We start from the raw sequence: 14,505 nt of genomic DNA, 5'->3' as shown, positions 1-14,505 counted from the left end.
TATATTCTGGTAAGCATTTTTTTTCAAACCTCTCTTCGGTCGACTTTTTTGATCCAGCACCCGACCCTAACTGGACGGCGGACGTGCGTGTTTTTTCCTTTTTCTAGCTCTCGGGAAAGCGATCGCAACCTTAGTCCTTTTGTGTTTAGGTTGTGTGCACTTTTGTGTACAAGCTCTTTAAGGGGAAATTGTTGACCCTTATTTTCCCTTTTGTTTCTCTCCTCAGTTAAATTGGGTGCAACTTGGAAAGGCCTCGTCGGTCTCATCCCGAGACGGGCAGCGATAGAAAATTTATTTAAAATTTTCATGACGTTCATGTTCTTAACCTTCAGTCTATAAATACTGGATGGTAGCGTCTGTGTCTCTGACAGTCTTCAGCTCCGCGTTCACGTGCTTCCATTCAGGTGCATTCATCGGTCAGGTGCGTGAACTGCCACAAGGGTGTGAATTTCACGCATGGTACCCGAGGATGTGTTGCTGAACAGCTGCTAGAAGCTCAGCTTTAGATGGAAAAACATCCTCCGCTCTCTGGATTGAAACCTCAACAAATTATGCCCATTATATTTGGACCGCATTGTCGGGGGGGAGGGGGTTGTCATTGTTGTCAGCTCTTATTAAAGGCCACAATAGGAACCTCCCTATTGTTGTTTAGTGAAGCGCCCGCATTGGATATGTAAGTCCTTGGTGATGTGACAGAGACGGAAAGCGTGGGGATAGCTTGACAAACTGCACGACGGGGTGATAAAACCGTTTCCTCAAAAAGGAAGAAAGAGGGGAAGGATTGACTTTGTGGGATATAGTGTGAAATCCAGCCAAACGGTGTCCTGTCTGAATTTATGTTGCGGCCGTCGGTCTATCTGCTCTGCCTCTGACATCAGATAAGGAGAAGATTTTATAGCTTTCCTCATAAATTCTATCTTATCTGCATCCATTACCCTTTTAGTGTTTTTATCTGGATACCGCCTGTGTTTTTGCATGTATTCGTATTGACGACGAGCTTACCTGCCGCGTCTTCCCCTCTCTTTTACGGAACTCAATTACCTTTACAAATCTTGGTGCTGAAACAACTAATCCCTCCCTTACCCGAGAGGACTCCACAGGAGAGTATTTAAAACATATTATGTTAGATGGCATCTTTAAAAATGGTCTATTTCCATATGTGGTTGCTCGCCCTGCTATATAATCTTATCTGTTAACAACAGATTGGAAGCCTTAAGTAGAACGTTGCACTGGACTTAGTGGGACTTAGATTTCTGTCTCCTGCGATCAAATAATGTTCAGTGGTACAGCTTTGTTTCTGTTGTCTGATTTGTTACTTAAGACAAGTGCGCTCTACGTTGAACTTCTCTGAACTCTCAATAAAAAAAAAACAGCTGATGCCCACAGGCATAGGGGCCACCTGGCCTCTTAAGTTGGCCTGCACTGCCGTTTAATGTCTTATGTATGCGCACTGTTTATGATGAGATGCGCCTTAAACTTGAAGGTAAAATACACAAACCGTAGGTCACGGAGCCGAACGGACAAAAGGAAAGGGAGATAGCTGAGGACGGAGTCTGGCAGACGGTAATGTGACCAGCAGAGCTCTGGTGATCTATCTTTTCCCCAAGACAAGGAAGGCTACCTCCGCACAGGACAGCTGCTTATAATTAATTACTTATGTTTTTCTGAAATGTACACCGTCGAAAATGCTTATTCCCTGTTTGCTGCATGAACAAACATGACAAACTAAATACAGGAAGAGGTGAAAAGTGCATTCACTAAGAGTAGGTGGTGTGTGGCTGTTTTCTTTAGCACGTCTGATTGACAAACAACCGGGTGGAACGCGTCCCGTTCCCGAAAGCTATTTGAGCTTGTCTTAATCCTAAATGGTTTATTTTCATATTGCGCAACAACAGGACCAGTGATTTTTTTTGCTGGGGTCAGCAATGGGTTCAGACAGTATTTTCCAGCCCTTTCAGCTATTAACGGTCCACCGAGAGACATATGTGGGTAGCGGGATCAGTGTCGGCCCGAGGGCATTTTTGGGAACTTCCTTTTCTTTGTGCCCTCCTCGTATGTCACTGTGAGCGGAGCAGGCAGATAGAGACGGAAATAAATGCGAGCGGACCCTCGGACAATGATTAATTAAACGGGGGGGAGAAATGCGAGGGAGAGAAAGACTAGATGGCAAGTCAAGCAAATCGGGGGCGCAAGAGGGCAGCTGCTCGGTCGAACAATTCGAGTCCTTTTGGGTGGATCCCTGTTCGCCCCGGGGCATTATTTGGCACCCTCCTCCACATATGTCATTCTGCCAGGGTGTCCCCTGCCCACGTCTCTGGGGGTCCGGCTGAAACTGCGCTAATGCCAAAAATAACCCCTGCTAGTGGCGGGGAGGTGGAGACAACAAATCAATAAAAATTGTCAATGACATTCAAGCTAAGTTTTTGTCCTTTGCGCCCCCGACTGCCCGGGGTTATTTTTGATAATTTCCAAAATATCTTCTGTTCTGTCTTTATGAAAAAGACATCCGGAACAAACATAAGAAAGCCGCTTGTGAAATTTAAAGACATTTCCTAAATATCTTGTCGCTTGTGTGCCTTCTCAAAATTTAAATCACAGAGGATTTTCTCAAATTGTTTCTTTAGAATTGTTTTTTTTTTGTCTGGCTTTTGTCACATGAACTCTGGTTTATCAATCAGATTAAAATTATTTGACATTGTCAAGTAAATAGAGGCTTAGACTGGGATTTTCCCAACAATCTGATAGGTTGAGGTAAAGACACTCCGCTGTATTTCAACTCTTAGTAGATCCAAGCATGGTTTCATAAATACTGTACATGGCAATTCTTTTTTTATGGGATATAAAGTATGAGGGAATCACTTCTGGTGCATAGAACTGAAGGGAAAAATCTACCCCGACATGATCAGTGAATACATTTTATGCAACTTCCCTTTTTTGAAGAAGCAAAGGCTGTTCATTGTCATGGTATGTGATGATGCAGAGAAAATGGAAATGAAATCGCCTGGGTGACAGCAGGTGCGGCAGGAAAAAGGTGTGAAATAGTCTCAACCTCACTCCACTGTGATATATAGCGCCACCACTCCTGCAGCAAAGCTCCACTTTTCTCTTATCATCTTTGAGGCCAGAGTGACATCTGCGAAGCGCCCTGTGCATTGACCTGGCTATACCTACAAGCAAATGTCATCTGTCGGGTGCACACACACACCTCCCTCTCTGCTTCTCGCACACATTTTGTTCACATTCCTCATATGAAAAGAATCCCTACAGTTAGGAAATAACCAGGAAAAAAAAATATCCACCAGGCAGTCTATAAAACACTGGCTCTAAGTGAGTATGAAAGGTTTTATTCACGTTTAAGTATAGGACAATGTCGTTTTTCAAACCGCACAGTGTCAAGGGGAAATTACAGCGTAGATCTTAAACCAAGCTTTACACAAGACAAATTAACTATGTTCAGAGTACTCGGTGCAGTCTGCAGAAACTCGCATATCAATTGATATACGAGTATCTTTATGCCGGTTGTATCTTTAAAGTTTGTGCAGTCATTCTCCTGTGTTGTAAAAACCAACTTCCCTTTCTTTGTCATTGAATCCCTCTTCTGTAACTCATTTAATACCAGATACTTTCTGTATATTAAAACAGCAAAAACAACCCGATACAAATGTAAAACACACACAAAATCAAACTCTTTGAAAAAAAAAAAATCAATTCCTCTCCAGGTGCTTGTGTGGATGTTTCTTATATAACTTAATTAGTATTATATTGAGTTAGAATTAGTCTGGGGTGACCAGGGTCAGACATTATAGACCGTAACATCTGCTGTGTGTGTGTGTGTGTGTGTGTGTGTGTGTGTGTGTGTGTGTGTGTGTGTGTTTGTCCTCACCACAGCTAGGCGGCGATAGTTTGGACAAGACCTTGCGTCTTCCTCCATCCTCAATACAGTACAGCTCCTGAGCATCAGCATCCTCCCCCAACCACAGCTTGATCCACATGTTCTCACAGGAGCAGTGCAGAGGGTTACCTGTCAGGATTCTGCACAACCACAAGGACAAACACAACACAAATGCACTTAGTCTACGGTGACCAGCAATAACCTTGGCATTTACTTAGTTCTTTTAAGTACTTCTATCCGTTTATGTGAATGACTTCATGTCTGGGCGCGGTCGCAGTTTTGTCGTCGCAGCGTGTCACAGCTTTTAATGACACGCTAGTATATTGTAAGAAAAGGATTCTCCTTTTTTAGTTGAGTGTGAGCTGCCAATCAGCAAATAATAAGCTAGTGACCAATTTTCAATGTTCAATGCAATAACAGTATGTTTGTCATTGTTCAAAATCAACCTGGATTTTTTTTTTCCGGTGCCATAAATGGAGGAATGGATCGTAAGCAACCGAGTAACAAGCAAGGTACCAGCTGCGAGATGAATCTTTATTTCAAACATCAATAAGGTATTGGCATAAGATTTCACAATCAGTGGACAACTAACTATAGAATAAATGGATAATTGCAGCTGGTCTCACTCACTTCTGCTCTATCTGGTTGCTGAAATCTGAATTACGTTTTTTCCAGTGAAATTCCCAATCTTGTGGGCAGCATCTCCATGCGCCAAACATGACTTCAGGAATGCAAAAGGCCCATCAAGATCCTCTGAGGCTACGGTCCGTGTTAGGAACAACCGAGAAGAATCACAAGCTGCCAGCAAAGGCTATGAACTCACAGATAAGAGATGTTGAGATGTCTGAATGTCATCCAGGACAGCGATGACAGGTTGTTATCTTTGAAATTCCTGGGAAATGAATTCAGGGAATCAGATTGAGTTTTTAATAGCAAATACGAGTATTAATTCTCGATCCCTTTGCATCAACGAACCTGCCATGTATTTCTCATTGAAACAATAGTGCCCGAAGGACCGCAACAATAAAGATTAGCTTCAGCGTTTTAGTGGAAATATTCCGATTTCAAAATATTCCAAAGGTCTCAATATTATCTTACCACTCAATTGTCATATTTAGTCTTGAGCCAAACAATACTTAATCCCCCGTCCCTGTCATTTCTCATAATTCTTTACTACCACATCAACAAAAGTGTATTGGCAAAATATCACAGTAACACAGGGTCACATAGGGTTTTAGCCTAAAAGGGAAATACCACACTGTATTATAAAACTATATTGATTTTACTTACAGGTATTGTAGTTTGCTGTTGTTCTTAAAAGCCACCAGCGATACATACGTTAGCCTGCTGTTGATCACAGTTCTGAAACAAAAAACAATGTCATCAGCATCTACTCATCAACATTGACATCAACAAAAAGCAGATCCCTCAGGGTTATCGGTTAATCAGTCGGTACTCAATTTAGTTTATTACTCCGTGCTCCTCTCTGCACCTTTAGGCTGAGGTCTCGGTCCACCTGGACCGCGGATCCCTTGGAAACACCTGCCGTGCAGGACTGAAGCTCCGCGGGGCGCCCGAAAGGCACAAAACATTAACCTAACTTGGGTTTGTGGGCATCACCATCTGACACAGGGCTGCCGCTTCTGAAAATGCCAAGTCGTCATTTACGCAGGGGGATGCAGAGGAGACGACACAGCTGCAGAGCTCCGAACAATGGGATGAACAGAAAACAGATAATCGCCTCCAAAATTCTGGATCTAGCATTTAATTACATGGCAGGCAGGGTGAGTACATGATGACGCTGGTCCTGCAGCCACAACCAAAGTTGCACCTCATTACTACCCTCACTATCTACAAATGTTGAATGCTAACAGGCCATGGCCTTGTCATAATGTGCTATTTTTTCCTGTTTCAAGTACATAGAATGAGTCGTCATGAAAACCAATGAATGCAATCAATATAGGAATATAAAATACATAAAAACTTGATGGATCAGCTGTTTATATAAAGAATATGTGATCACTCAAGGCTGGAAACCATTGTTTAAATGCAAATTTTGGGTTGAATGTAGCTTTTGACATCAATATCAGGCTGCCTAAAGTCTGGTATTTTTTAATGATGATGATGATGATGATGTGCTCTTTTTAAGTTGTTATTGCAAAAACAGAAATCCAACATCTTTTTAATATCCAAATATTAACATCCAAACATGAAAATGTAATGTCTTTAAAATTGACTATTTTATAGCTCGGTATTGGCCTTTTCACGTGAACCTGATTTTAGTTATACAAATGGAAGATACACTTGTCAACACGGAGTCTGGTCTCTTACGGTTACATTAATGTCTAATTACTAATGACTTCCCAACTTTAAACTGACGTCTTCCTGGCATTTAATTGCTGTTGGCCCAGGGTGCCACACAAACTCTTCAGCAGCACAAGTAGAACTCAACAAGTTTTAAATGCTTCAGAATATAGATAACCGTATTATCCTGCAATCAAGCTCAAGCTTTAAGAAACTGTCTCTTTTGAAAACAGTTGTTGTTTAAGATGCATGGACATGAGCTATGGTTGAAAATAAGTCTTTAACAAGAAGAACCACAACCTGTTCCTCTTTGTTTCAGGGGCATTTCTAAAAATATATATATATATCAGCATCATTTCATTTCATTCATATTTTTTTTCAAGCACCCACCATAATTACAAGCAGTATGCACTGCGGTCATCTATGGACCAAATGAAATACCGGCAGGGAAATCAATATCTATGTAATATCTTTCATATTTTGAAAGATTAATAAATACCAACGTCCACTAATACAAGACACAATGTCAAAACACAACTTTAAATGTCACAGGCATCCCAAAGCATGTCATGGGGGCAGCTGAAGCTCAGTTCGTAGAGCCGAATCAGAAGATTGGCAGTTCAATTCCCGGTTCCTCAGCACGTGTCCTTGGGCGAGACACCTAACCCGGATGCACCTGATGGTCTGCTCAGCGCCTTACATGGCAACTCTGCTGCCGTTAGTGTGTGAGAATGTGTATGATTGTAAAGCTCTTGGAAAAAGTGTTGAAAGCCACATATAAGTGGACAGTGAACAATGCAAGGAGAAGCCAGTCCATTGCCTTGAGCAAAGACAATTTGCTGTCAGTTAAACCAGGGGTGTCAAACTCATTCTGGTCCGGACGCCACGTACGGCCTAATTTGATGTCAAGGGGGCCGGACCGGTAAAATCATTACCTCGAAGTAACACTAAGTCCAAATTTTTCCTTTTTTTTGAGTGTAAAGGATGTAAACAAATAAATTATAAAAATCTATATATGCAATGAACTGTTCCTCTAAAAAAATGCATGACAAATTAATATTAAAAATGAATATTAAAAAAGAATTGATGAAATTACACCCTTAAAATGTTGAGTTAAAGGAGAAAATCTTGTCACTGTGGGAAAATTTGCCACTAGAATTTATTAGAAAATTGATTGTTAGCATGAATAAGAGGAGGTATAATGTTTACAGTACAAGGCTAACGATGGCTATTCTGGTTATTAAATCAATCTTTTTAATTCTGCGTGTTTTTTTTAAGCTATCGTTCTTTTGCTTTTTATAGAAATAAGAAATGAAAAGATCGTTTTAACAATGTCACTAGATGTTTTTTCATCAAAAAATCATTTTGTTTTCAAAATTTGAGGCAAAAAAGACATTGCAAAGTTACTTTTAATTTTTTCCTTGCCCGTTTTTTTTTTCTGAATGCATGTGCGAAAAAAAAACACATGGGCCGCTCTAACACAAAGATTTGATTTCAGGCAGGGGGCCAAAAATATTGTTCCGAGGCCTGCAATTGGACCGCGGGCCGCAAGTCTGAGACCCCTAAGCTAAGCTAAGTAAATCACTATGTTTTATGGTAAACTGATAAAGCGTAAACAGAAATTCTTATAGTGAAAACTCTTATGAAAATCAAAACAAAAACACCATGAGGGTACTGAGCGGACACGCAAGTATAAAATGTGTGCCTACAATCATGGAGCTAAATGAATACTCACAGGTTCCTTAGATTCTTGTAGTAGTTCAGGTCTTTGTCATTGATTGAGGAGAAGCTGCTCTGGTTGGCAATGTAGCTGTCAAGAGATACAAGAGTGTGTGAGATAGCTCATTTGTTATCTGAGGGACACACTAACACAAATGTTTCCACGGGGATAAGCAACACATTGAACCCTTGTAATTACAGCGGAGACGTTTAAAAATTAACCTGCAGCTCTTATACAGAACAGCGGGGAACACGATGTTTGTGCCAAAGTATAGAAGCGGGGAACGGATGAATTGTCGCTTGTGCTCCGGCCTACAGCTGAGGCCGTATGTTCGGTGACTCCCGCCATCCCCAGAGGGAATTCGGGTGCTCGGCTATTTCTCAACGTATCCTGAAATCGATGTCCGTTTTGAGTCTACACTCGGGTTATGGTCCCGTTTGGAGAGGTCATCGCTGTGGCTCGCACAAATCATTAAGACTCTGCAACGGTTAAATCGCAAGGTCATAAAAGAAAATGTTGCATGCATTAAAACGTGGCTCCAGCGCACATTTGTCGACCGGCCGTTTTCTGGCGCCAATCAATGAATTTATAATTGCGTACAGCCATTTCTCAGACCTTTTGCCTGTTTTTATTTATCTACTGAATATGCAATATGTTTCTCATGCATTTCGCAGGGATTACAAATTGGGGGGGGGGGGGAAGCAACTTGGCACAAAATCTACAGGTTGATGAATAATTTCCAGTGATGCAAGGGGTTCAGTGAGATGCTCTGCTGTCTCAGGTTTCACAAATGAAATTCCAACATCACCTCAGTGTGCCTCGCCTCTCTTATCTGCCACACATCCATTCAGACTCAACTGTTGCTATCCAATGAAAGCAACGCCACCCAAACGGTGATCCTGAGCGACAGGATCAAGGCACAGAAAATGAAAATAAACACTTCTCATTAAAAAGAAGGTGAGGAAAACACTGGTTTGTCTACAGTCTGTTAAGTGAAAATAAAAGAAAATAATAACGCTCAGAAGAGGTTTCATGGCGTCAACACGAGCTCAGACATCTAGTGTTCCTGTGGCCTTGAAAGCTTAGATATAAAAGCGTCTGATTAGTCAATCTCACCGCTTGGTTGCGTGTGTGTGTGGCGGGGGGGGGGAGCAGGGTTAATACAGCCAACCTGAGTGTAGTGTACGGATGGTATCCGAGGAATAGTGCATGTTTATGTGCACTGTGCAGCTTTCTCAAGCACACATTGTTAGTGGCAATATGGTATTTTCGTCAGCGCCCTCCAGAAAGGCTTCCAGAATCACCTCAACCGACGGGCGCTCCGTCCGGTTTGTCTGACTCCGCTTTTATAGCCGACGCTCTGAACACGTTTGAGTCGTGTCCACGGCGGGAGCGCGCGGCGCGATTGGCCGATCGTGGCGTGTGATGAACATGAGCAGATGTCACCGAATAGGGATGTGTGACCAATTAGCGGCGACAGGGGCACATGGTAGCCCGTCTCGGGATTTTTGGCAAGGTCACACTTGGAATAAGACGTCGCCTGGTCATCAGTAATTTGTCTGTTTACATTAGCCAGGAACTCGATGAATTCTTTTCGCCAGATTGCTGGCTCATTTAATCAGCCTCCAAGGATTCTCCAAGGCCGCTGATAACGATTGTTTATCTCCGGCGAAAGTGATGATCAGCCGTTTATCTTTGCCAGGGAAGATATTGCGGCAATTAAACATTTCAGTCTGTTCTCTAATTGCGCACAGTGAGACATGCTTGGAGAAAAAAAAAGGATCTCTGCTTGTTTATGACAAATATTGACCAACTGATGGCCGCAGACGCAGCCTGGCCGCCACCATAAAGCAGCGCCAAGTCTTTTATTAGGCTGCAAGCAAAGTGTTTAGACAGGCTGCAGAACTATGCTCCTTTTTTCCTGAAAAATCCAATTTTTTTTCCCTCCATCTCTGTTTGTTTGGACACATCACTGGGCCGTCGAGTGTCCGTGTTAATATTTGGACAGATCCTTTCGCCGTAAGCATCTATCCACATATGTGTGTGAACGCATGTAGACATCATACACACCGGGCTTCATCTATTTGCTAGAATACTAGTCCATCTGCCGGATCATTAACATTATTTCAATATATTAAACACAGTATCTCGTGATATTAGTCTGTCGCGTAAAGGTTTGAATTGATTTATTCTGACAGTCGCAGGGACAGACATTTGAAATGGACGGGCTGGGCATGAATTTATTTTACAAAAAATCACACATGGGGTCTGAGAGGGGACTGGTTCTGGTAGTTTCCTTGGGTGGAAAGCTGTCATGCTCCAGACGTCGTTGTCACAGAAGGGGGGTGGGAGGGATGGATGGATGGGGGGGGGGGGTTGCATTCCTTAAACTAGGGGGGGGGATCTGGGAAACACAGCCACGGCGATCGGATGATGACATGAAGCTTTTTTGGATGAGGGAGACTCACATTTCGGTGATGTTTTCCGTCTCGCTCTGCAGGACCGGGAACGAAGTGATTCCCTGCTCGAGGTCAACGCAGGAGATCCGGGAGCTGCTGCAGGAACAAGAAGCCGGGCATGCCTCCGCGGACATCCACGGGTCCCCCGAGCCCACGGCCATGCCCACCACCACCCACCACCACCAACAGCAGTAGCACCGCCACGACCACCCGGAGCGTCTCCCCGCCGCGCACAGAGCCCCGCTGGCCGCTCTCAAGGCGCTCATCTCGGGTGCAGATTTCATCCAAGCAGGCCGGTCCAGGTTGGCCGGGACCAGCCCCGGTTCCACCAATCAAGGGAAGGAGGAGGAAGAAGGAAAAAAAAAAAAAAAGAAGCCCCAAAATCCGGTGCTGAGGTGTGCAGACCTCAGGCTGCGACAGCAAGGAGACAGACGGGCGGAGGAAAGCAAGCAGCCGGGTGTCCCTTCAGTCCCTTCACCGCTCCTTTGCCCCCAAATCTCCCGTCAGTCAGTCTGCAAGAACCACACTGCCGCCTCCTTCCCTCCCTCCCTCTCTCTCTCTCTCTCTCTCTCTCTCTCTCTCTCTCTCTCTCTCCCCCTCTCTTTCTCTCCTGTCTCTCTGACCAGCCTCCTCCTCCTCCTCCTTCCTACAGGAGCAAAATGATGCCGGTTGGTGGATTAACAATCAGTGACATGTCAGGGTGGGAGAGAGAGAGAGAGAGAGAGAGAGTGCTGGGAGGATGATGATGATGATGAAGATGATGATGATGATGATGAGAGAAAATAGGTGGGGGGAAGGACAGCAGATACACTTGCATGGAATTAGATCCGGGTGCTACCTGCAGCGAGGGGAAGGGAGCCGGTGCAGAGATGAGTCTCTGAAGGGCACAGCGGCTCTCCATGAGCCGTAAACATTTCCCATCGGACCGGACGTCTTTGTCGGGTCAATAAGTTTACTTTCGAGAGCGGCCTGTGTCAGACCTTGCCTGTCCGTCCATCTAAAGGTCGTTCATTTATATGCGCGATTGGGATTTAAGGGGCAAAAAAGCTGGAGTCGTCATAGTCGCCGCTCTGCCGATCCCTCCTGCTGTTTGGTCATTGTGTTTGTCTTGGAGAATCCGTTCTCGATGAAGTGCCACATTCCGGTCGTGCACTTGAGGTTCAGGAGAAGGGGGCGACGGGACCTGCGGGAACGCGAAGGATGCAAATCCGGAGCTGAATGCTCTTGAAGAAGCACCCGAGCTGGTGTTCGGGCCGCCCGAAAACACTTAAAATGCCTTAAAAAAAAGTCTGCACGTCAAAATCTGAGAAGAACGGGAAAGCTACTGCCAGCGATCAACTCTTTAGCCTCCGCGTACTCGACGAAATGCCACCTTATTAAATCATTAGGCCGTATTTCATAATCACGTGGGGCTCCCGGCCAAACCATGCTGAATCAATACGCTGCCATCTTACAGCGGAGGCGTGGCAGAGGCTTCTCAACCACTCGAGGTAATTGTCACACGAGGGGATGTAGATTTTTTTTTTTTTTTTTTTTTTATTCTTCAGAGCACCTTACAACTTCCTCTGAGTCATATGAGTGGCAACACATCTTCAAGCGAACAGTAGCCATGACCTCCTCTCCTCTCCTCTCTTCTCCTCTCCTCTCCTCCTTTCCCGCTCTCCAATGCCATGTCCCCGTGCACGTCTCAAATATGACGTTTGTGCTGACGCACAGGCAGTGCTGCTGAATAGGGGAGCGCAATTATGGATACGCGTCTGAACAAATCTGGCAGACGGCTGCATCGCGCACCAAGGTGTGCGAGCAGCAGGACAACCAATTAGGATGTTGTTTTACAGATGGAATATTTACAGGCTGTAGTTTTTCCTTTTTTTTTTTTTTTTTTTTGACATTTTAAATGTAAAGTACCACCTTTGCCTCTGAGGAAATTTTGCTTATGTTTGAAAATTTGGAAAAATACCGTACAGTGATTCGTCCACCTCGCCGCAAGAAGGCCGCCGATTGGATTCAATCCGTGTGGAGTCTCCAAGTTCTACCCGTTCCTGCATGGGTTTCCTCTGGGTTCCCACAGTCCAAAAACATGCAATAGGTTCACTTGAGACTCTAAATTGCCAGGAAAGGTGAATAAGAGAGTGAATGGTTGTACATCTTCATACGATGACTGTAGGAAACAGAAAGAAGCAGGAAATCTTTGCTACCTCATGCCACAACCCTATACAATAACTCACTTTAATCAGTTACTGCGCTACTTCACATTGCCACTTTGCTCACTGTTTATTCGGGTAGATCGGTAAATACGGAGAGACATTTTTGTTGGATTATACTCTCACACTTCATTTTATTTATTTTTTACATTTTTTTTTAGCTTGTCACTGCCTTGTCCTTGTACATCTTGCTGCTACTAAACACTTCCCCAATCATGGGATCATTAACGTACATCTCATGAGCGAATGGTTGTGTGTCTCTATATGACGTGTGAATGAGAGGGCGGACAGGTAAGTGTCTGACGAGTAAATGGTTGGATATCTGCACGTGACGTGGTAATGAGAGGGTAACGGTTGCATGTCTCTCTCTGTGGCCTTGTGATGGACTGGTGACGGACCCTGCCTCTCACCTCCCAATGATAGCTGGGATAGCAACCCTGAGGGCAAGATAAGCAGTATAAATAATGAATGAATGAATTATTTAATTCTTTAATTAATCTTTTGTGCCAGTAGTGTGCCATTCGCTGCAACGTGTATTTGCAGTCCCTATGTCCTCTATTGTATGTCGCTTTGGATAAAAGCGTCTGCCAAATGCAATGTAATGTAGTGTAGAACGGTTACCATTACATCAGTACTTCCCAGCGGTACATTACACAGGTGCATAATGCGGGTCAACTGATTTGCATCAAATGTGTCGAAGGATTCTGTTCCCCTTTGCTGATTCTGCAAACCCAAGTTTCAGGTTCACAACCGTGTTTGGATATGGATCTGAAAATTAAGAAAAATTGTAAAAATTTGAACTGCAGCTGCTCAGCAACCGGGTGACTTTATCTTTAAAATCTCTCTCTCTCTCTTTCCACCCCGGGGTCAGTGAACTGATGCTAATTGGGTTTTGTCAGGGTCAAGTTGCCAGTCCCCGGGGAATCCAGAGAAAACCTCTGCAGCGATAGGGAGAAGATGCAAACTCCACATGGAAAGACACCAGTCAGGGCTGAAGCAAGAAGCATCCTGCTGTGCATCACAATCGCTTAAAATTGCAACACAGTTACCGGGGTAATTCTGATACAAATGCAACAACTGCAATTTCCCCGCCATGGAGCTAACAAAGGATTATCTTGTGTTTTTTTAATCATTGCATAACTATCGCATGTTTGCGCCACACAACAGTTACTGATTCATATTTGCCCTCTGTCTTAAAGCAATGCATTGTTGCCACACATCTTGCTGAAACACTAATTCAATTCGCTGCAACAGGCATTTTTCAACACCTGCATTGACATGATCAAATATGGCCAAAGCATCGCAGGGTCATATGGGGTTTTTCATCTCAGTCAGTAGTTGTAATGCACAGATTTAATGTTGTATCACAATTGAAAATTGTCACATTGCTTTTTTATTGTTTATAATTCACAATAAGTGCTGTCGTTGTCGTTAAAGCAATATCATCTATCATTTGATGGTGAGCTGTATTGTTTTTTTAATTGACTCACATGGTACGGTGTAATTGCATAGATTAATCTTATGATCACTGTAATACTGTAATATCAGCATCACCTGTAGCGATGCAATGAAAGGATTTATCCCTGCAATCTCATGACAGCCCATTTTTACATCAGTTTTTAACCAAAATCCCTCCCAGTGAATGATTTATTGCAGCGCGAAATGACTGTCTATGCCGATTAGCTTCTTTTCACCTGTAAAACAGTCCACAAACGACATAGAATAAGTTACACAGTCCACTAAATAAAACAAAAAAATCACAATATTCCTCACAAAAGAAACAAAATATCTGATAAATGAATTAATAGAAAAATAGAAAAATAGAAAAAGATTAATAGCCCGCTATTGTATGATAATCGTTTGTTCTTTGCTCACAATTGGCTGTTCCACCAACGTCATCTACTTTTTATATTAAATTACCTGTTA

General features: G+C 43.4%; 1 protein-coding gene across 1 annotated transcript in view; it reads right to left on the bottom strand.

Moving 5' to 3' along the window:
- Positions 1–11,025, bottom strand: part of ntrk2a (neurotrophic tyrosine kinase, receptor, type 2a) — a 70,670-nt gene extending 59,645 nt beyond the window's left edge. The window contains exons 1-5 of the mRNA XM_086174212.1: positions 10,385–11,025; positions 7,932–8,006; positions 5,183–5,254; positions 4,716–4,784; positions 3,884–4,032 (exon numbers count right to left, since the gene is read on the bottom strand). Of these exons, the coding sequence (XP_086030338.1) occupies positions 3,884–4,032; positions 4,716–4,784; positions 5,183–5,254; positions 7,932–8,006; positions 10,385–10,659 (640 nt within the window). The 5' untranslated portion in view covers positions 10,660–11,025. The remainder of the gene's footprint in view (positions 1–3,883; positions 4,033–4,715; positions 4,785–5,182; positions 5,255–7,931; positions 8,007–10,384) is intronic.
- Between the last annotated feature and the right edge of the window lie 3,480 nt (positions 11,026–14,505).

This window comes from Fistularia commersonii, chromosome 26 (assembly GCF_037954325.1).
Source record: "Fistularia commersonii isolate RoL2024-O1a breed Wild chromosome 26, RoL_Fcom_v1.0, whole genome shotgun sequence".
In the NCBI taxonomy this organism is placed as follows: domain Eukaryota; kingdom Metazoa; phylum Chordata; class Actinopteri; order Syngnathiformes; family Fistulariidae; genus Fistularia; species Fistularia commersonii.
This window is presented reverse-complemented; position numbering and strand designations above follow the sequence as displayed.